The 24,257-nt window shown below is 41.7% G+C and overlaps 1 protein-coding gene across 3 annotated transcripts in view; it reads left to right on the top strand.

Annotated features, from left to right (window-relative positions):
• LOC122543129 (disintegrin and metalloproteinase domain-containing protein 9-like) overlaps positions 1–24,257 on the top strand; it is a 129,931-nt gene that overhangs the window by 17,669 nt on the left and 88,005 nt on the right. For all 3 annotated transcript variants that reach the window (XM_043681470.2, XM_043681471.2, XM_087984384.1), the window contains exons 2-3: positions 7,546–7,661; positions 17,315–17,379. In XM_043681470.2, coding sequence (XP_043537405.2) covers positions 7,546–7,661; positions 17,315–17,379 — 181 coding nt within the window. The remainder of the gene's footprint in view (positions 1–7,545; positions 7,662–17,314; positions 17,380–24,257) is intronic.

Here is a 24,257-nt window from a genome sequence, read left to right on the forward strand (position 1 = left end):
CAGGCCTCTTGCCCTGAAGTAAATGCAGTTTAATTTATCAGTCTTACCTCATTCCCTGCCAAACTCTCGTTTGCCGTGACTATTTGACTTGCTTCTCTTAGCTCATGTACCAGCCTCAGCCTTTTCTCTTTTCTCACTATCGCTTTGTTTCCCATCTAAATCCCACCCCCTCACCTTAGGAGTTGAAAGCCTCCCAAGCAGCACTAGCAAATCTCCCTGCAGGTTTAGGCTTGGATACAGATAAACCAAGAGTTGTTGATCCCCAGTGTAGTCATGCCCTAACTAGAATTATGAACTTCAAAGGTATACAGATTGGTCTTCCTGGAGGTGCCTCCTGCATGCAAACGGCTAGCTAGCAGTCATTGATGAGTTCACAAGGAGCTTTTTCTGTCGTGGTTTATAAACAGAAAAGTCAATTACAACAAAGCAAAGATGCAACATCAAAAAAAATGAAGCCTTAACGGTTTACACATCTTGATTTCAGTTTTATCATTACGTAATTAAACTTGAGAGGATTACCAAGGCTTAGGTTGTTTTAATAAATGTGTATAAAATTAAAAGTGCCCTTGATAAAGTGGAAAAGAGGTACCTATTCTCCTTACTTGATAGGTCAATAATTGAGGTACACCCATTCAAAGCAACTCTCCAGGTGAGAGGGGAGTTTGGTAGGAAGTTTCTCACAGAGTTGTCTGAAACTCGATGCATAAAAGAATGGTTGAAACAGACACCCTCCAGTCATTCAAACAAAAGCTTAGACATGAATTTGAAGTGTTTTCACCCACAGGACTATGAACTAAGAGATAAAAAGCTGTATGAATCTGGATAGTTATTGAAGTGGTGAAAAAGACTGAGGGGAATAAAAAGAATCTTTTCTGCTGGTCACCTTTGTAGATCTGACAGATTTAGTGCTACTGCAGGCAGCTACTTGATCTTTGTTGTTTATTGATCGACATTTAATAGCAGAGTCATAGAGATGTACAACACGGAAACAGACCCTTTGGTCCAACTTGTCCATGTCGACCAGATATCCCAACCCAATCTAGTCCCACCTGCCAGCACCTGGCACATATACCTCCCAAACCCTTCCTATTCATATACCCATCCAAATGCCTTTTAAATGTTGCAATTGTACCAGCCTCCACCACTTCCTCTGGCAGCTCATTTCATACACACACCAGCCTATGTGTGGAAAAAGTTGCCTCTTAGGTCTCTTTTATATCTTTTCTCTCTCATCCTAAATCTATGCCCTCTAGTTCTGGACTCCCTCATCCCAGGGAAAGAACTTTGTTTATTTATCCTATCCATGCCCCTCATGATTTTGTAAACCTCTGGAAGGTCACCCCTCAGCCTCCGCTCAAGGGAAAACAGCTCCAGCCTATTCAGCCTCTCCCCGTAGCTCAAATCCTCTAACCCTGGCAACATCCTTGTAAATCTTTTCTGAACCTTTTCAAGTTTCACAACATCCTTTTGATAGGATGGAGATCCGAATTGTACACAATATTCCAAAACTGGCCGAATTAATGTCCTGTATAGCTGCAACATGACCTCCCAACTCCTGTACTCAATGCTCTGACCAATAAAGGAAAGCATACCAAATGTCTTCTTCACTATCCTGTCTCCTTGTGACTCCTTTTTCAAGGAACTATGAACCTGCACGCCAAGGTCTCTTTGTTCAGCAACACTCCCCAGGACCTTACCATGAAGTCCAAAATGCAGCACCTCGCATTTATCTAAATCAAACTCCATCTGCCGCTCCTCAGTCCAGTGGCCTGTCTGATCAAGATCCCATTGTACTCTGCGTTAACCTTCTTCACTGTCCACTGCATGTCCAATTTTGGGGTCAACTGCAAACTTACTAAGTATACCTTCTATGTTCACATCCAATCATTTATATAAATGACGAATAGCAGTGGGTCAAGCATCGATTCTTGTGGCACACCACTGATCACAGGCCTCCGGGTCTGAAATGCAATGCTCCACTACCACCCTCTGTCTTCTACTTTTAAGTCAGTTCTGTATCCAAATGGCTAGTTCTCCCTGTATTCACTTTTGTGGTTGTCGTAGTAGTAATGGTTGATTCTTCTGAAAAAAATGTTCAACCTGTCAAAACAATCTGTTGCAATTTAACTGCACAGATCTTGTAAAATTTTCATTTCCATTGAGAATACGATATTGTGAAACTGCTGATGGTACAAGCAATACTTAGTGGAAGATACAAGTCATCCTGTCAGAGTCATTGCGCAACATTACAGAATTCGTTCCTTGCCAATTTGTTCATTAAAATGATTTCTGGATTCTTTCCTAATGCAAGTTGACTCAAAAGCATTTTTCAATTCTGTCTTGGTGTTTGGGCAGACCTATTTAGCTGGGAAACCAAGGTTAAGTATGAAAGCTGACTTTTCAGGGCACAGCCAAGTTGATAAAAGGACGAGGTAGCTCCTCGAAGCAATGAGTTAGTAATGTCATTGGGACAAAATGATACACAGCTTTTTGTACTCTTAAAAATAATACTGAAGACTTGGGTTAAATATTACTGAAGACAAAGTAATTCCAAGCCTTTGTGTGTATGATCTGTGGATAGATGGCTTTTCTGTCATGTATTGTGTTAAAAATATTGAAATTAATTAGACCCAATAAGAAGAATTCTAACTGTCCAAATCAGAAAAATAACAAAGTAAGTGACAAATCTTTTAGCTTCTGAATATGTGATCTACCGTATGCAACCCATTGAGTTGCAGACAAAACAGGTAGTTAGAAGAAATTGAGGTTGAGCAGTTCACTGTCTGACATCACTAGCCCTATATGACAGATGATGAAACAGTGCTTGTAAGCACCATTAGCTGTGTTTATTTGCAAAGCCACACAGATTTCTGAGAACAAAATGAAAACAGCTGTTCTTGTGTTTATGTGACCCTTTCAAAGAATGCATTAGATATTGGGTTATTTGCATGACTGATCATTTGAAAGCACATGGTAACAAGAAGGGAGTTGCTATGATGCAGGTAAGAAATCCGTTTGAAAAAAGTGGCAAATGGAATCCACCTAGATCGCAAGTTATGAAATGGGCCTCTTGCCAATTATGTGGAAAGTTGCCCACTTCAGTGTGAACATGTTGGAATCCACAAAGCAGTTCAAGTTTGAAAAAAAACCTGCTCCCCCTCACACTTTTTGTTTTGCAACATTAGTAATGTGACTAAAGGTTAAACAGAAATTTGATAATGTTAAGATTTCTGTTGAAACCTGTTTCGGAGAGTGGCTTGCATAAGGTTACCCCTGAATTGGAAAGGGACTGGTATCCTGGCAGGGAGATTTGCTCGTGCTACTCAGATGGCTTTAAACTTGTCAGGGCGGTCATGGGACCCAAAGAGATAGTGAGAAAAGAGATAAGTCTGAGATTGGTGCAGTTAAGAGGAGCAATAGTCATACAGTCAAAGTAGGCAAAAGCAAGGTAGAGAACGAGGTAAGACTGATAAATTAAACTGCATTTATTTCAGTGCAAGAGACCTGAAGAGTAAGGCAGGTGAAATCGGGACACGGTTGCCAATTTCTAATCATTGATGTGGATTGCCATAGTGTTAAGGGCTGGATAGAAAGGAATTCGGTCAGTGTGTCAAAGAAAATGTTGTTACTCAGTATGTAGATGTACCTACTAGAGAAGGAGCAATTCTTGAATTTTTGTTGGAAACTAAGGCAGGGCAAGTGATTGAGCTGTCATTGAGGAAGCACTTTGGGTCAAGTGATCATAATTCTATTAGCTTTAAAATAGTTATGGAAAGGATAGACCTTATCGAGAAGTTGAAGTTTTAAATTGGACTCAGGCTAAGAGCTTTCAAAAGTTGATTGGGAAAGGCTAGTCACAGGTGAAGGGATGCCTTCAAAGGTGAGATAACAAGATTGGAGAGGCAATATGTTCCTGTTAGTGAGAAGGCAAAGCCTTCAGCCTCCACCACATCCTCTGGCAGCTCATTCCATACATGTACCACCCTCTGTGTGAAAAAGTTGTCCCTTAGGTCTCTTTTATATCTTTCCCCCCTCACCTTAAACCTATGCCCTCTAGTTCTGGACTCCCCGACCCCAGGGAAAAGACTTTGTCTATTTACCCTATCCATGCCCCTCATAATTTTGTAAACCTCTATAAGGTCACCCCTCAGCCTCCGACGCTCCAGTGAAAACAGCCCCAGCCTGTTCAGCCTCTCCCTGTAGCTCAGATTCTCCAACCCTGGCAACCATCTTTAGACTGTGGGAGGAAACCGGAGCACCTGAAGGAAACCCACGCAGACACATGGAGAATGTTCAGACTCCACACACAGTCACACAAGGCTGGAATTGAACCTGGGTCCCTGGTGCTGGGAGGCAGCAGTGCTAACCACTGAGCCACTGTGCTGCTCCCCCTTTTTTTGCCATTTCAACTTTAGGATCAACAAGGCTATCCATGTGTGGAATTCCGGGAGATGTGTGAGATACTAAATGAGTATTTTGTGTCAGTATTTACCATGGAGAAGGATATGGAAGCGAGAAAACTTGGAGAAATAAGTAATGATATCTTTAAAAGTGTTCATATTACAGAGGGGAGGTGCTGGGTGTCTGAAAACACACAAAGGTGGATAAATCCTTGGGACCAAATGAGATGTATCCCAGAACTTTGTGGGAAGCTAGGGAAGTGATTACTGGGTGCTTACTGAGATATTTGTATCATCAATAGCTGCAGGTGAGATGCCAGAAAACTGGAGGGAGACCAGTATGGTGCCATTCTTTCAGAAAGGTGGTCAGGAAAAACCAGGGAACTTTCGACCAGTGAGCCTGACGTCAGCAGTGAGCAAGTTTTTGGAGGGGATTCTGAGGGACAGAATTTACATGTATTTGGAAGGGCAAGCACTGTGAATGATAGTCAGCATGGCTTTGTGGGTGGGAAATTGTATCTCAATAACTTGATGGGAATTTTGAAGAAGTGACAAAGAAGATTGATGAGGGCAGAGCTTGGACTTTGTCTTTTTGGACTTCAGCAAGGCATGTGACAAGATTCCGCGTGGTAGACTTTAGAATCCTTACAGTCTGGAAGCAGGTCATTCAGCCCAACAAGTGCACAACGACTCTCTGAAGAACATCTCACACTATCCTTGTAACTCTGCATTTGTCATGGCCAATCCACCTAATTTTCACATCTTTGGAGTGTGGGAGGAAATTGCAGCACCTGGCGGAAACACATGCAGATACAGGGAGAACATGCAAACTGCACACAGACAGTTGTCTAAGGCTGGAATTGAACCCAGGTCCCTAGTGCTGTGAGGCAGCATTGCTAATCACTGAGCCACCAGATTGCCCTAGACTGGTTTGCACGTTATTTCACGGGATGAAGGCATCGCTGGCTAGGCTGGCATTTATTGTCCATCCCTAATGGCCCAGAGAGCAGTTGAGAATCAACCACATTGCTATGGGGGGTCTGGAGTCACATGTAGGCCAGACCAGGTAAGAATGACAGTTTCCTTCCCTAAAGAGCATTAGTGAACCAGATGGGTTTTTCTGACATCAGTAATGGATTTATGGTCATTATTAGACTCTTTAATTCCAGTTATTATTTGAATTCATATTCTACCATCTGCCCCATGGTAGGATTCAGACGCAGCTCACCAGAACATTATCTGGGTCTCTGGGTAATTGCCTCCCCATTGCATGGAATCCAGGGAGAGCTAGCCATTTGATACAAAATTGGTGTGAAGGTAAGAGACACGAGTAGTGGTAGAGGGTTGTTTTTTGGAAGAAGGCCTATGACCAGTAGTGTGCCACAAAGTTCAGTGCTGGGTCCACTGCTTTTTGTCATTTTTGTAAATGATATGGATGTCAATATTGGAGTAAGGGTCAGTAAGTTTGCAGATGACACCAAAGTTGATGGTGTAGTGGACAGTGAAGTTTATCTCTGAGTATAATGGGACCTTGATCAGATGAACTTTTGGACTGAAGAGTGGCAGGTGGAGTTTGATTTAGATAAATGAGAGGTACTGCATTTTGGTAAGGCAAATAAGGTTAGGATTTAAACACTTAATGGTAAGGTCTTGGGGAGTGTTGCTGAACAAAGAGATCTTGGCCTGCAGCTTTATAGTTCCTTGAAAGTGGAGTCCCACAAAGAAAGGGTAGTGAAGAAGGTGTTTGCTGCTCTTCCCTTTATTGGTCAGTGCATTGAGAAGACAAGTTGGGAGGTCATGTTAAGACCTTACAGAGCATTGGTCAGGTCACATTTGGAATACTGCATTCAGTACTGGTCTCCTTCCTATTGGAAGGATGTTGTGAAACTTGAAAGGGTTCAGAAAAGATTTACAAGAATGTAGCCGGGATTGGAGGGTTTGAGTTATCGGGATCGGCTGAATAGGCTGGAGCTTTTTTCCCTGGAGCGTCTGAGCTGAGGGGTGACCTTGCAGATATTTATAAAATCATGAGGGGCATCGGTAGGGTGAATAACCAAGGTCTTTTCCCTATGGTAGGGGAGTCCCAAACTAGAGGGCATAGGTTTAGAGTGGGAGGAAAAGGATTTAAAAAGGACCATAGGGGTAACGTTTTCATGTTGAGGGTGGTACATCTTTGGTATGAGCTGCCACAGGAAGTGGTCAAGGCTGATATAATTACAACAGTTAAGGGGCATCCAGATGGGTATATGAGTAGAAAGGGTTTAGAGTGATGTGGGCCAAATGCTGGCAAATGGAACAAGATTCATTTAGTATATTTATTTAGATTAGATTACTTAGTGTGGAAACAGGCCCTTTGGCTCATCAAGTCCACACCGTCCCTCCAAACAGCAACCCACCCAGACCCATTCCCCTACATTTACCCCTTCACCTAACACTACGGGCAATTTAACATGGCCAATTCACCTAACCTGCACATTTTTGGAATGTGGGAGGAAACCAGAGCACCCGGAGGAAACCCACGCAGACCACTGGGAGAATGTGCAAACTCCACACAGACAGTTGCCTGAGGCGGTCAGCATGGATGAGTTCGACTGAAGAGGCTGTTTATGTGCTGGACAACTGACTGTGTGAGTGAACTGTGCAGCTGGATGCTCTGGTCAATTTGGAACTTGACTGTTTGAGATAATGACAGTGTGGTGACATGTGATGGGTTCATAAGGGACTTGGAGCAAGGAGGAAGGGACACTGGGAGAATGAGAGGTCACTTCCATCAGGAATAATGTTGTCTTTTGGACAGCTGGAAAGGATCAAGAAAGTGCAATGCATTGATACAATTGCTTTTTAAAAATGAAGAAAATGTTTGTATCTTCAAAATAGTTTGATCATACTTGAAGATATGTGTTTTACCTGTCTGCTTAGGCAAGCTAACAAAAAGCAGGTCATTGTTGATCCTGTTTAGAGGTTACCACACAACCATCAGTACTGAGCTTGAAAAATGCTGAAGTAGTAGTGGGCACGTCACTAGTTCCTGTGACTTAAAAATTATATCCTATTGCAATTTATCAACAGGAGTTTTCAAATTTCTTGTGTAAATGTTACTGCATTACACTTAAACTGAATTTTGTATTCCTATTTGACCTAATAGATGACTTACATTCATCATCCTACCAAACTTTGAAGCTGTCTGCCTACGAAATTACAATCCCACAACAGTTGACAGAAAGAGAAAAGCGAGATGCTGACCTATCTCCCTTTGCACAGGTACATTGAAAACTAATTGTGCTGTTGTCTTGTCTGACTTAACTGTGTTTCTAAGTCTTTATGATCAAAGGGAAAATACTGGAGAATTGTTTGAAAACAGCTTGTGTCAATTCGGCTTGTATTTCTGTCAGTTTTGCAATGTTGAAGGAAATCCAATCAAGGCATTTAAAATAACTAAGTGATTCAGGAGGGTCTACGCAGAGAAACTTCTTTCTCTGATGAAGTAATCCATAATAAGAGAGAATGATCTTAAAATCCAAACCATCCTATTTCGGAATGAAATCGTTTTCATGTGTAACAGTGTAAATCTGATGTTTTCTCACATAACAATATTACCTCAGTTTCAGTTTCTGGTCTGTATGTACCATGAACAAAATTCTGAGTAGCTGCAGAAGTTATTTTGCTCCCCTTTCTCATCCTCGACATACTTCCCACCTTTGACTCTGACCATCCTGTCACTCATCATAGTACATACGAGGGGAAATGTGAATTTGAAGGAGAAGAAGACTATCTGCCCTTTCCACCTTGCTCTACCACACAACAAGATCATGGCTGATCCAACTGTGGCCACAGCTCCACTTTGCTGCCTAACTGTGATAGCCGTTGACTGCCCTGTGTTACGACATGACGATGAACCCTCCTGTTAATGAAACCAAACACCCAGAAAAGCTCACCTTGACTCATAGTCTGTTAAAATATGAATGACTGAGAACTCCCAAATTCCATTGTTTAAAGAAAATAATATCAATTTTTTAAACTCTAAAAATGCACATTAAACAATAACCATTCACAACTCAAAGCTCCCCTTTCTCTTAACCGCTTATTATCTGCATCCAACTTGTTAACAAGCTGTTCCAATAAAACACTTTTTAAAAATTAGATCACCTTAATTTCAAAACTACACAGCCATGGTCATCTTCGGTGTCTGTCATCTTCTAGCTGAAGATCACCCTGAGTCATCGTCTTTCTTTTTACTGTGAATATGTTTCATGTGAAAAGGTATCTTTGATATAGAGTGTTTCCAAATTCCTTGGGTCTGCCTTGATGGCAGTTGCTCTCTGTCCAATTTTTAAAATATCCGTATTTTTATACACCCAACATTGAATATTCTCATTGGTTTGATGTTGGCAAAACAATAAAGTCAAACTCAATTGGGATTTTAGTATCCTGGGGCATAATTTAAACTGGTTAAATTCAAAATATTGTCAAAATAGCAACCAAAACTCAAGTATCCATTTCACAGACAAATGTTACATATTTTCAATTTTCCAGTTTACTCTGAGACAGCTATCTAATCTTCCATGCAGGTGGTGGAAGTTTTCAGTTCAGAACAGCTATCACTCTCTCTTAAAGTTACAGTACACACCATCAACTTTATAACACTTGATAGTGAAGAATCTACCTATCTCTGGAGCTGTAATGTTATTAACTAAATTTAGATAACGTCTTTCATCTTTTACATTGAGATATGCTAGTTTCAGTTCTTTAGTATGTAAATTCCAGAACTTCTTTTAAGTTCTATTCTCAAGATAGCTTTAGCTTTTCTAACAATAGGCGCCTATGATCCGATACTTCACAACCACCTGATGAAGCCTGGTGTTGTGTAATTTTTAACTTTAAATATATTCATTGAGTCTGTTCTGCAAGAGAATCTTGACTCTTCGAGAGGAAATGATTCCTCCTTATTTCTTTTTTAAATGCACAGGCCCTTATTTTCAAAAAGTGATGTCTCGTTATAGATTCTCCTACAAGCTGACATCCTCTACTCATTTACCCTCTCAAAGCTCCTCAGGATCTTTCTCTGTTTCAATCAAATTGCCTCTTACTCTGTTAAGCTTGAGCAAACACAAGTCTAAATTGTCCAACCTTAATTCATTGTACGTTTCACCAATTCCAGCCAAGTAAACCTTCTCTGAATTGTTCCCAATGGAGGTGCACCCTTTAAATAAGTAGACCAGTACAGTACATGAGCTTTCCTTATAACTTTCAGTGCATGCAATTCATGCACTGGGGGACACCGATCCCTATGCATATTAGATTTCTACAATCTCTCACCAATTTGAAAACATGCTTCTCTTTCATTCTTATGGTCAAAATGGGACAGTTTCACAATGTTTTTGACATGAACCCACATTTTCCAGATCTTTGCCTATCTCAAAACCTACTTCTACCACTATGCAGAGTCCTTGTTTAATGTTCATAATTCCTTTCCTGCTCATGTCATTGTAGTGATTGTAGCAAGGTCAGCCAAGTGGAGCTCTTAGAATCTGAGTTCCCTGATTGAGGCTGTTACGCTGGTCTAATCAGGGAACCCTGGCTGACAGGTAGAGACAGGAGTGTCAGACATCCTCAGACTCTGAGAGTAGGCTGTCAGGAGCTAGATCAGTATCAAGTACTTTCCACATGCAAATAAAGGATGACATGCTGACAGGATACCAGCCTCTCTGGAGTTATTCTAGTGATGTCAAGAATAAATCACGCTTCTGAAGAAATTTGCTTGCAGCAATCATCTTTGAGTTCGAGTAAGCATTTCTGGCATCATCCTATTATTTGGGAAGCTGGATTCGTTCAATCCTCCATTGAGGACTGGGTCCAATATGTGGAAAGTTCATATATAACCTGGCTTCCGTTCTGGCACCTTTGCATCAACTCCTAAAAAAGGGTGAGCCTTGGAAATGGTTGTATAGTTAAGCAATAGCTTTCAGGAAAGTCAAGAAACAGCTATCATCCTCTGAGGTGTTAGCACACCACGATTGCAAGTGATATCTGGTATTGTTATATGGTGCTTTTCCATATGGCATTGGGGTGGTGTTAGTTCATAGGTGGCCAATTGAGAGGAATGCCCAACAATGTATGCATCCAGGATTTTGGCTAATGCAGTGAGTAAATATGCCCAGAACGAGAAAGAAGGTTTGGCAGTCATATTTTGAATCAGGAAGTTCCACCAATACCTTTACGGACGTCAGTAATAATGGACCACAAACTCCTGCTCGGTCTATTTTAATAGGACAAGACTGTATCACACACAGCATCAAGCTGAATTCAGTGGTGGGCTCTAATATTAACTGTATGTAATTACAAGTTGGAACACCAAGTTGGGAGGCCAAATAACAAATGCTGATACATTGCGTTGCCTCCGCTGGCAAATACACCACTCGTGGTCCTGCCACTGGAAGGGTTCTTAATGTTTTTAAATTTCCTAGACACACTTGGAGTCACAGCTGACAATATCAGATGTTGGATGCTGGCAAAACCGAAACAGCTGGTGGTAATGGGAGAAACGCAAGGGCATATGCCCAGATGTGAGATCTTTTTGGGCCTGGAGAGGCCCCATCACAGGAGAGGATGATATTTTGTTATGGGGAGCAAGAGTGATTGTCCCAAGCAAAAGTTGCTTCCATTACTGCTCAACTCCACCTGGGTCATCCAGGTAGTTTCCAAAATGAAGATGTTGGTGAGAATTGATGTGTGGGGGTCAGGATTGGATGCAGAGAGAGTTGCTTTGATGGGGCAGTGCCCAGAGTGCCAACAAGGACAAAGATTACTGCCAGCAGCTCCCTTATATTTTATGGGGAATGGCAGAGTAAACCTTGGACTCGGTTACACATCGATATGGAGGTCCTTTCATGGACTCAATGTTCTGAGTCATTGTGGTCACCCACTCAAAGTGGTTGGACGAGCATGAAATTCATTTGTCAAACACGGGAATGATGATTGTTATGGACTAGACCAGACCGCTTCAAAACATTTCAGGAAGGAAGCCCAGACTGTGACGTTGCTAGTTGTTTTAAGTAGGTGTAAAGTGGATATACCAAGAGAGAATCCGCTGGTCAAACCACTTAGTTTTAAGCAAACAGAATTTATTTACAAGATTACTGAATGAAACACAAACAACAGAAAACAGAATACTGAATAACTTAACCTTTCTGAAAACCCAACAGATTATCCAAACTTAATGATGCTGTTCCAAATACTGGCAACAATCCCCATAAGCACCCCTTGGCACAAAAGGTAAAATCAAACTCAGGTTTTTATAGGATAGAAGTCAAAGAGAGAGTACCAGCCTGGACCTGCTTCTGGGTCCAGCAGCTTTTGCACATTACTTTTTAAAAAAAACAAACCAGAGAAAAACTGAGCTGGGAGAACTGGCCACTCCCCTTTCATTGTGCAAGTGTTTTTTTTTTAACTTGAAAGCCTCTGCTTGAGGCAGCATCTGTTAGCTATTATCAAATTGGCCCTGCAACCCTTCAACCTCCAGACATTTGCATCGGTGTCATTTACAACTTCTCTGAAAAAAACCAAGGATTGTATAACCTTGTTAAAGGAGCAGCTTCATCATCAGATAGCAAAACTGCATGAATCGGTTGTAATACACGGACTCCCAGAGGACTTGGTCACAGATAACGGGCTATCATTTACCAGTGGGAGATTTGAATAATTCCTAAAATCAAATGGCATTTGACATACAAGGACGGCACAATATCATCCGTCATCACTTGGTCTGGCAGAAAGAGCAATTCAGATATTGAAAGCTGGGCTTAAAGCAACAGCTTCACTAGATGCTGAACTGTTCTGGTTCCTACTTAATTACAGGATGACCCCTCAGGCAACTATTGAGATAGCTCCAGCATTGTTGTTAATGGGGAAAAGACTTCGCACAATGTTAATCCTGTTCTTCCCGGACCTGGGTGGAGAGAGTGAAATGACATCAAGAACGCCATTGCTGGACAAAAGACTCTGCTAGCCACTTCCTGATGCTACTTGGCTTGCTGTGTTCTTCCAGCTTCTATCTCCTACATTGGATTCCAGCTTTGCAATTTTTTTGTCTTTAAGCAAGAGAGACAGTTTATTTTAGGGGATGAAGTTTGGTGTAGAAACAAAAGGAATAGCCCTGTGTAGGTAAGAGCATGGTCAACGCGAGACCACACCCAGTGAAGTATAAATTTAGAGTCAGTCTGATAGTCCTGAACAAGCATGTAGACCATATGAAAGCTGCAAGCTCTCAAATGGGGTGGAAGCAAAATGTGCCAGGCTCCTCGGAACAGTTGGAAAAGCTGGTGGAACACAAGTTCTCCCTTTCCATCAAGCGTTGAAGAGACCTCAGAACGCACATAGCAGATGTCACCACCTCGGTGCCTTTCCCGCCTGCAGAGGAAAATGATTTTCTTCCAGGACACTCCGGGCATGAAAGGCGAGCTAGTGTGAGTATCAACGGCAGAGTCATAGGAAACTGACCTGGTGCTAAAGCGCCCCATGAGCAACTACCAAAAAAAAAACTGGCCTCTGTTCTTGGACTCAGAGGATTTGGGATGTAGTGATTGTAACAAGGTCAACCAGGTGGTCAAATCTGGTCTAATCAGGAAGCCCTGGCTGACAGATATGAACAGAATGTCTGACACTCCTGTTCTGTATGAGATGCTGAGGGAGCTGCACCAGTGTCAAGGATTCCCTACATGCGAATGAAGGATGACTTGGTGATGGGATACTGGCCTCTGTGGAGTTATTTCAATAATATTTCTATATTTGCTGATTCTATGCAGTCATTTTTCAATTCATGTCCTTCTGTGGTAAAAACCTTTAACAATGCATATCAAATGATAATTTTTTTTTTCTTCAGTGTCATTGCATTGTGATACAGATGATTTCTCATCTCTGTTAATAAAAATGCAAAGTTTGTCATGACATGGCACCCTGCGGTTGCAAAAAGCAATATGATCTGTTCAACAAGATCTCTTGTGCTTTTGACTTTGTCAATCAAACAATACAGGGAATGTCTGACTAAAATTAAACTGTGATATTTTTAGGTCAACTTATAAATAGACCACGAGGTAGGCCTGTAGAACTTGAACCAGCAACAATCTTTATCGGCACACAGTCAAACCAAGACTGAACCAAAGTTCCTGTTCCAGGTCACGTGAACCATTCGCGTGAAGGGGCAGCAATCACACCGAACTGCATATATAACACCCATCCCTCTTAATTTCAGAAACTCCTGTTCATGAATGTATGTGCAGACATTGTAAATATTAAAAGCATCAGAGCCAACAGATGGACATAGTCATGAATATTTACAAACACATGTGCGAACAACCACTCATCGCTCCCAAAGGCCTGACTGAAATCCATGTAAACCACATCAGTTGTACTACCCTAATCAATGTAGTTCGGGACTTTTTCAAAAAACTCAATTAAATTAGCCAGACAGGATCTCCCTCTAACAAATCATTGCTGACTCTCCAAGTACTGATTAATCCTGTCTTTCAGAATGTTTTCCAATAATTTTCCTGCCACTGCCCTGCAATTAACCGAGTCTGCAATTGCTTGGCTTATCCCTGCTGTCCTTCTTGAACGAAAGAACCACATCAACTCACCTCCAGAAATATGATACTTCTCCTGCTACCAGCAAAGTATTAAATGTCTCTGCCATGGTCCCAGCAATATCCTCCTTTGCCTTTCATTGCAGCCCAGGATACATCTCATTAAGTCCTGGGGAGTGATGTACTTATATGCCTACTACAAGATCTAATTAATCCTCCTCCTCATTCATCTTAATGTCTTCCTCATGTGAACACAGGTGAGAAGTATTTATTTAAGACCTCAGCCATGTTCACTGGCTTCATGCACACGTTACCCCTGTTGTCTCTCTTAGATTCCACCCTTACCTGGTAATTCTTTTATTCTTAATATACTAATAAAAACCTTGGGGGTTTCATTGATCCTATCCGTGAAAGATATTTCATGGCCCTTCTGTACCCTCCTAATTTCCTTTTTAAGCAACCTCCTACATTCTCTATATGTTAGAAGGCCTTCCTGTTTTTAATGCACTGTACCTGATGTAGGCTTTCTTCTTTCTCTTTATCAAACTCGAACCATCCTTTGAAATCCAGCATTCTCTGGACGTGCTGTTCTTTTAATTCACTCTTAGAGAAATACACTGATCCTGAATTTTAACTGTACTGCTTTTTAAAAGACTCCCACTTTCCAGTTATAGACTTACCTGTATGTAGCAGCTCTTAGCCTGTGTTTGCTAGATATGAAAATTAGCCATCCCTCAATTTTGACACTTAATTTATACATTATCCATATTGACTGAAACTTAGAGAGACCCTGAAATTTTCACCCACTGAAACTTCAGCCAGTTGGGTGACTTGATTCCCTCAGATGATGTCGAGCACTGGCCCATCTCAAAGGTCTATCTACATACTGGCACAAAAAAACCTCTCCTGGAAGCTTTAAAAATGACCCTTACACACTAAGGAGATGCTAGTTCATATTATGAAAGTCAAAGTATCTCAAGTATTTCTGTTTCCCTCACAACTTTTCTGTGATTTGCTTACATGTCTGCTCCTCTACTTCTTTCTGACTGTTGTAAAACCTGTGGTATAACTCCAAAAAGGTGATCGCCCCTTTGTTATTTCTAAGCATGAACTAGATGGCAGAATTTCAGAGGCACCTCCAAGACGACCCCATTACTGTGGTGTTGGGGTACAGTGTTGGTTTCCTTTATCAATAATGCAATGTCACCACCTCTCTCATATCCCCCACTAGTGTCCCTGAAACTTAGAATATTGAGCTGCTTGGTCTGTCATCCTCCAACTATGTCTCCGTGATTGCAACGTGCCGATCAATGCTGTATGTTCATCCACCTTACCAGTCAATGATTTTGCATTAACATCGATATAGTTTAGCTTTCTAGACCTCCCATGTGCCTTATCCTGTCCATGTCTTTTCCATCTATTGGACTATCCCAGCATTCCTTCCACATCTGACTGAGTCTTGCACCTGGCTTTACATCTGCTCTGTGTCGCATCCTCTGCCCAAGCAGCGTAAAACTGCTCCAAAAGCATGACCAAACCTTGCAGCAAGGATACTCGATGCATTCCAGTTCAGATGCAACTAGGACAGGTCCCACCCATCCCAGAAGCTGTCCCAATGATCCCAAAATCGAGAGCCCTCCCTCCTCTACCTTCCCTCTCAACACGTGATCTTCCTATTCCTACATCATATGGCGCTGGAAGTAATCTGGAGATTCCCACCTTCGGTAGTCTTCCTCTTTAATATATGACCTAATTCTCTAAATTTCTGCTGCAGAACCTCATTTCTTTTTTTTACTGATATCATCAGTACTGACGTGTACTACAACTGCCGGCTGTTCACCCTTCCTCTTCAGAATGCTTTGTGGCCACTCGGAGACATATCCAACCCTAGCACCAGGGAGGCAACATACCATTCAAGAGTCTTGTTTGCTGCCTCAGAACTGTCTGTCAGCTCCCTTTCCAATTATGTTCCCCATCTTGAAAGATTCCACCTCTGCAACGCCCAGTCTTTTTTTTCTTCCCTGCTGTGCAGTAGAGCTAACAGTCGTGCCATGAACTCTGCTGCTGCTGCTTTCCTGTGCAATGTTATCCACTAACAGAATCCAAAACATACTGTCTGTTTGAGAGAAATGGCCACAGGGAATTCCTATATTTCCAGCCCATGTTTACTAGTTTACCTGGTGGTCACCCAACACATTTCTGCCTGTGTAGCCCTTACTTGTGTTGTGACCAGCATCATGGACGCTCCATAGCGAGTCCATCAACAGCTCCAGCCGCTTCATACAGCTAATCAGGAGCTGCAGCTGAAAATTCTTCCTGCATATATTGTCAACATGACACGGAGCTGTTTCTGATTTCCCATATATTGCCACAGGAGCATTCAACATGCCCAGGTTCTTGTGTCATTGTGAACCTGATCAACAACATACAATAAACTCAGAAGTAGTTACTCAATCTTAACTACTCAGCAAATCCGACTTCACTCTCTGTCTCTCTCTCTATTCTGAACAAACTCCAAAGAAGGAATTTGCACTGTCCCTCCTTCGTGGTATTACTCACTCTCCATAAAGCTAGGAGCTAATCAGATACTCCACTTGTGCTATATCACTTTTGGAATTGTGATGTCACTTCCTGAGTTCCTCCTCTGGATTCAGGTTTGCTCTGCTCCGCTCCATTCCTGCTACAGCCCAAAATGAGCTTGACTGAGGCCTCACTGGATCAGTGGTGCTGGAAGAGCACAGCAGTTCAGGCAGCATCCAATGAGCAGCGAAATCGACGTTTCAGGCAAAAGCCCTTCATCATCAGGCTTTTATCCATAAGTTCCACTGCCAATGATCACCCCAGGCTTGCTCTGCTCTGCTCGTCAGCAGAGGTGAGACACAAATCCACACCACCTTGCTCAAAGGTAGGGACGCTACCACCACACCACAAGAACCTTATGACACCATACTATTAACAATTTGTTCCACAGTGCATCAGCTTCATGCTATTATCTTTCGACCATGTACTGACTAATTCTTAAAGGGATCACCATTTACAGCATTGCAAACAGGTCAGTTACTTGGCAAGTGAACAATGTTGGAAGTCAAAATACTGTTCCATGTAAAAATGTCAATATCATAACTACCATTGATGAGCAATTTCTAGATGTTGTGTGTCCAAGTAAAAGGTTTCAGTTCATTTTCTTTTCAATGTACATATGGTATTCATGGAAAATATGTTGTCTGAACGTTTTTCTTTTATTACTTGTGAATTTGTGGACATAATTGAATGTTTATTTAAATTACTCCAAGATATTTTGCTAATCACTTCTCTTTCTTGTGCTGAATGTCTCAGGGCAGACTATCATATTCCATTCAGGTGGAAGGCCGTGAGCACATTGTTCACATGAAGAGAAATGAGTAAGTATCATTTAATTCAAGAATGAGATAATGAGAGTCCAGATAACGAGAGATGTTCTTGTGAGGGTGAAGGGCAAGGCAGGTAGGTTTAGGGAATACTGGATGACCAAAGAAATTGGGGTTTTGGTCAAGAACAATAAGGAAGCACATGTCAGGTAGAGACAGTAGAGATCCAGGCATCCTGCTGATTACCACATACTGTCCTCCCTTGGCTGATGAATTGGTACTCCTCCATGTTGAACAACACTCAGACGAAGCGCTGAGGATGGCAAGGGCACAAGATGTACTCTTTGAGGGGGATTTCAATGTCCACCACCAAGATTGGGTCCGCAGCAATCCAACTGTTTGATTGTGCTGGTCAGGTCCTGAAGAACATAGCTGCTTCACTTGGTCTGTGGCAGGCGGTGAGAGAACCAACAAGTGGGAAAAACATCCTTATCAATCTGCCAGCTGCAGATGCACCTGCTCATGACAGTATTGGTAAGAGTGACCACCACACAGTCCTTGTGGAGATGAAGTCCTGACTTCATATTCAGAATAACCCCCATTGTGTTGTATGGCACTATCACTGTGTTAAATGGCTTCCATGAAGCGCTGTGGACCCTCAAAGGCAGCAGAACTTTACTCCAGCACAAACTGTAACCTCATGGCCCAGCATACTCCTCCATTCAGCCATTATCAGCAAGACAGGGGATCAACCTTGGTTCAACAAAGAGCGCAGGAGGGCATGCTAGGAGCAGCATCAGGTATATCTAAAGATGAGATGTCAACTGGATCACCCACCAAACAGGACTATTTGCACACCAAACAGCAGAAACAGCAAGTGATAGACAGAGCTAAGCAATCCTACAACCAGATCTTAGTTTTGCAGTCTTGCCACATCCAGTTGTGAATGGTGCTGGATGATTAAGCAACTCACTGGAGGAGGAGACTCCAGTAATATCCGCATCCTCTATGATGGAAGAATCCAGCACATCAGTGCAAAAGATAAGGCTGAAGCATTCGCAGCAATCTTCAGCCAAAAGTGCTGAATGGCTTATCTATTTTGGGGTTCCCTCCAATGTTGCCCAGCATTATAGATGCCAATCTTCAGCCAAATTGATTCACTCCACAGCTGGAGACACAGGATTGTGCAAAGGCAATGGACACTAAAAACATTCCAGCACGGGTATAGAAGATTTGTGTTTCAGAACTTGCCACACTCCTCACAAAGCTTTTTCAGTATAGTTACAACACTGGCATCTACCTGACATTTATATGTTCAGAGATTTATATGATGTCAAAGATACCTTTGTTCCTCGACTGTACCTTCAAATTGCACCTTTGATTTAGTGACTTTCGTTTCACCACATTGTGCAATTGCACATTTATCTGTGCTGAATTTATTTGCTGATAATTATCCATTCTGCAAAATAAGATTAAAAGTTGTCTAATTCTACAGAGGTTTGACAAGGTTGGCACTGAGGGATAGTTCCTCTCCTGTGGGAACTTCGTGATTTTGATTTTCAAGGGTGTTAAGAACCAGGCTGGGCCCCCTCAAAACATTTCAAGAAAGTGGCCCAGACCTTCACTTTGTTAGTTGTTTTAGCAGGTGTAATGCGGATATTCCAGAGTGATTCCACTGAGCAAACCATTTAGTTTTTAAAAAAACAGAATTTATTTTCAAGATTATGGAATGAAACACAAACAAAAGGGAACAGAATATAGAATAACTTAAGCAATCCGAAAACCCAACAGATCATCCCAACTTAATGATGCTGTTCCAAATGCTTGCAACAATCCCCTTAAACACCCCTTTGCACAAAAGGTAAAATCAAACAAAGGGTCCTACAGTAGAGAAGTCAGAGAGATTAGTATGGACCTGCTTCTTTGCATCCAGCAGCCTTTTTTCGCTACTGTGCTAAAACCAAACCAGAGAAAGCTGAGCAGGGAGAACTGGCCACTCCCCTTTCCTGGTACAGTGTTTTTTTCAAAAAACTGAAAGTCTGTTTTCTGAGGCAGTATCTGTTAGCTATAAACAAACTGGCCCTAAAACTCTTCAATTTAGACTTTTCGGAGTCTGTGTCTTTTACGACCTCTCTGAGGAAAGAAATTCCAAGGACAACATAATCTTGTTAAAGGAGCAGCTTCGTCACAAGGGTCATCAATCTTTGGAATGCTTTATCCTAGACAGCTGGGAATGTTGAGTCTTTCAATCACATAAAGGTTAAGGTCGATTTTTTTTTCAGGTTAGGGGAGTCAGAAAGTTCCAGTTTCAGGGAAGCCAAGTGGAGCTGAGGATAAATAAGATCAGTCTCGACTTCCCAAAGCTTGTCAAGCATTTTTAAGTCGCATCAGGAGTGCAGGGAATGACCTCCACCTGCTGGAATGAGGACAGTTCCAATAATACAGTGTGATGTGATATCAGTAACTTATCTATATTTTAATATCATTTACTTTTGAGATCAGATTTGAACTAGTGGCATGTGGGTTTAGGTCTGAGTGTCTGAAGGGGTTTAATAAAATTAGCTTTGAGATACTTCTGTCTCTGTGGTGATTTCCTTTAAAAACAATGAGAATGTGCATTCCTGGTGTGTAGAGGGATTTAGTTTTCGTTGGAAGATTTTTGGGAGTAAACAAAGTAAATAATTGTGGGCTAGGCTTCAGTACTGTTGCTGGAATGTTGTCCATCAGCATTTCATATACCATAGGGCGAACGATAGAACCTAACAGGACATGACAAGGGGATACTTGCATAAAAATGATCTGATTGGGCATTGACAGCATAGGTCTGAGCATAGAAAATTATGTTTGACAAATGTTTTGGAGTTTTTGAGGATGTTACAAATAGAATTGATAAAGAGGAGTTGATGGATATTGTATGTTTGGATTTTCAGAAGGCTTTTGAGAAGGTCCTCCACAGGTTGTTGAGGAAAGTTGATACGTGTGGTTGAGGAGGGAATGCACTGGCATGGATTAAAGATTGTCTTAGAGATGAAAACAGGTGTTGGCAGGCTGTGATAAAGGGATACCACAAGGTTCAGTATTTGGGCCCCAGACGTTCGCAGTATACATCAACAATTTGCACCAACTATCATATTTGCAGATTTACAGAAGAGATGAGGCTAAGCGGTAATGTGCAGAATATATATTAGATTAGATTACATGGGTGGCATGGTGGCACAGTGGTTAGCACAGCTGCCTCACAGCGCCAGAGATCCGGGTTCAATTCCCGCCTCAGGCGACTGACTGTGTGGAGTTTGCACGTTCTCCCCGTGTTTGCATGGGTTTCCTCCGGGTGCTCCGGTTTCCTCCCACAGTCCAAAGACGTGCAGGTTAGGTGAATTGGCCATGCTAAATTGCCCGTAGTGTTAGGTAAGGGGTAAATGTGGGGATATGGGTGGGTTGCGCTTCGGCGGGGGCGGTGTGGACTTGTTGGGCCGAAGCGCCTGTTTCCACACTGTAGGTAATCTAATCTAATCTAATATATTATGTTTTCAGGAGGAGTTTGAAAGACTTAGTAATTGGGTGAGAAAATGGCAGATGAAATATATTGTGAAAAAATGTGAGGTTATCCATTTGGTTAGCAATAGGCAGGATTTTTCTTAAATCAGGAGAGGTTGAAAAGTGGAGATCAGCAAAGGGACATGGATATCCTTGGTGATAAGTCACTGGAACTTAACCTGCAAGTGCAGCAAGGCTGGTGGGGATGTGAGCCATTAATGTCAGAGGATTTGAGTGCATGAGTAGTGAAATATTCCTTCAATTGTGGAGGAGCTTGCTGTGACCACATCTGGAGTACTGTGTGCTGTTTGACTTCCTTTGTCAAAGAAAAGATTAATGCCAGAGGAGTCCAATGGTGGTTCATCTGACTTGTCCTGAGAATGATAGCACTGTACTATGAAGAGAGATTGGGCAAACTGGAGCAAGTGTTTATCTAGAGTTTTGAAGAATGAGTGGTGTTGTCATCAAAAAATAATGCCAGGGATATACATGGTAGATGCAAATTTATTGTTCAATGTGTTTGGAGAGTCTAGAATCAAGCAGCACAGTTTAAAATGAGGGGGATGCTACTTTTGGACTGAGATGAAGATAAATCCTTTTATTCAGAAGGTGGTGAGTTTTTGAAATTCTCTTCTATATAGGGTTGTGGAAGCTTAGTCTTTGAGTATGTTTGAAGTAAAAGTTGATAATTGTTTGATTATCTATGGCATAGAGTGCCAATGGAATAGTGTGGGATGAAGGCATTGAAGTGTTCCATCAGCCATAGTCTAATTAAATGATGGAATTGGCTATTGTAGGAGAAGGTGTACAATATACAAGGTCTTGTTCTTGCTGGAGATATAACATACAATACAGCAGGCCGTTTGGCTAACCATGTCCGACCCAACTATGATGCCATTCTAAACTAACGTCATCTGCCGACACAAAGTCTTTAAAGCTCTATGCCCAGTCTGTTTATGTGTCTTATTAAAGAATAATTCTTAAGAAGGAGCTAGTGTGAATTTGTCAATGTTTGGGAAACGGGAACTTGTCAGAAGTCAGGACATGGGCAGCAGCCCTTAGCATGACCTCGAGTCTGCAGCAGGTAGAGAGCAGGGGAGAAACAATGAGTGCATTGGATCAGTCTGGTCGAGAGATAATAAAAGCATAGATGGTGTTTCACCAACAGATATGTTAAGGCAAGGATGGAGATGAGTCTATGTTACGGAGATGGAAATACAAGATGGAATGATAAAATACATAAAAAGGAAATATTCATCCAAATGTTATCCTCAAGGAGGGTCTGGTAGGGATGCTTGAGGCCTAGTGAAACTCAGAAAAAATTATGGTTGTACGTTAATTAAAAGGTAATAGGTGCCCAACATTTCACGCACACGGGGAAATAAATAGTCAATGAGGTTAGAGTTGATGACGTGAGTTGGAATAAAACTGATCACAAAAGCATTTGACTGGATTCTGTCTGATCTGTCAGTTTGGGTGATTCAAATGATGCTATTATATTGGTGGAAAACATGAGCAGGGTTCTACCAGTACTGCCACTAAAATCCTTCCTTAGCAACCCATACCAAAATAAAACCGATAAGCTGATAGTTCTTTCTTAATGTCTGTGGAATCTTGCTGTGCATGTGTTGAGTGCTGGATCTTTCTGTGAATAATAGGTACCATAATCAAGCACTTTTAAGTTTTTGTGAGAATCTGACATGAAATTAGGATGAAATGTCGGAGTAACAAGCCCAGAGAACACTGGATGTCTATGACTGGATAAGAAGGGTAAGATAGGCTTCTAACAGATGCAAAAGGAGCAAATCCACAGGGAAGCTGGCGGAGTGTGAAAGTGCAGTGGGAACTTAAGAAAACAGTCAGGAGAATAAAGGGAGGGTAAGAGTGGAGAGAATCCAAGATATTCTCTCAGTATATCACCGTGTTATAGGGAAGATATTATTTTACCAGAGAGACTTCAAAAAATATTTACCAGGATATTGCTGGGAATGGAGGGTTTGAGATATAAAAATAGACTGGAAAGGCTGGGATTTTTTCACTGCAGCTTAGGAGGTTGAGGGTTGATCTTATTGTGGTTTATAAAATCATGAGGGGCATAGCTAAGGTGAAAGACTGGGGTCTTTTCCTTAGTGTGGAGGAGTTCAAAACTAAGGAGCATATCTTTCAGATGAGAGGAGAAGGATCGAAAAAGTCAGGAGGGGGCACTGTTTTTACACTGAGTGGTTTGTGAGTGGAATGAATTGCCAGAGAAAGTGGTGGATGCATCGTTTAAAACATTGGACAAGTTTGTGAATAGGAAAGGTTTGGAGTTCTGAAAAAGGGTCACAGGACTTGAAATGTTTATTCAGTTTTCTCTCCACAGATGCTGCCAGATCTGTGGGGCTTCTCCAGCAATTTCTGTTTCTGATTGTTTTAGATATCCAGCTTAAGCAGTGTTTTTTTCTCACTTTGGAGAAAGGGGATGTCAGTATGGAATTTGAGGAGCGGGACTGTGAGATTCTTAAGCAGTTTGATAGAGGGAATGAGGAAGTATTGGGGGTTTCGGTGGCTTTACAAGTGGCCAGTCCCCATGTCCAGATGAATTGTATCCAGGCTGCTGTGGACACAAGGGAAGAAATTACAGAGTTCTGACGCACATTTTTGATTCCTTTTTGGCTGCAGGGGAGAGGACTGGAGGCCAGCTCATATGAATTCACTTGGCGAGAAGGGTATTTGAGATAAGTCAGGGAATTACAGATTAATGAGTCCCACATCTGTGGTAGGCAAACTATTGGAGAAAATTCTGAACCAGACAATTAATTTCCACTTAGAGAGGAAATGTTTGATCAGAGATAATCAACATGGCTTTGATAGAAAGAGATCGAGCCGAACAAATCTGATAGAAATTTTTGAAGATCGGGTGTGTGGATGAGGATAATGCAGTTAATGTGGTTTAAATAGCTTTCAGCACAGTCTTTAACAAGGTCCCACATGGGACACTGATAAAGTACACAAAAACTAATATGATTCAGGGTAACTTGGCAAGTTGGATCCAAGATTGGTTCAGTGACAGGGAACTGACATGGTGGGAGAAAGCTGTTTGTGCAACTGAAGAACAGTGTTCAATGGCATAATACAGGGGTCAGTATTGGGTCCCTTGTGTTTGTGATAGATATAAATGATATGTTAAAAGAAGTAGTGGTGACAATGATAAGTAAGTTTGCAGATGACACAAAGATTGGCTGGATGGTTGACATTGACGAAGAAAGTTAACAGGAGGATTTAGATAGATTTGTCAGATGGGCGGATGGAATATAACTCTGATACATGTCAAGTGATGTACTTTAGAAGAAGAAAAATGAAGTGAATATTCAATGAACGGCAGGACATGAGGAGCTGAGAGAAACAGAGGGATC

This window comes from Chiloscyllium plagiosum, unplaced genomic scaffold (assembly GCF_037043375.1).
Source record: "Chiloscyllium plagiosum isolate Xiang-an unplaced genomic scaffold, Cpla_swu_hap1 HiC_scaffold_48, whole genome shotgun sequence".
NCBI classification, from domain to species: domain Eukaryota; kingdom Metazoa; phylum Chordata; class Chondrichthyes; order Orectolobiformes; family Hemiscylliidae; genus Chiloscyllium; species Chiloscyllium plagiosum.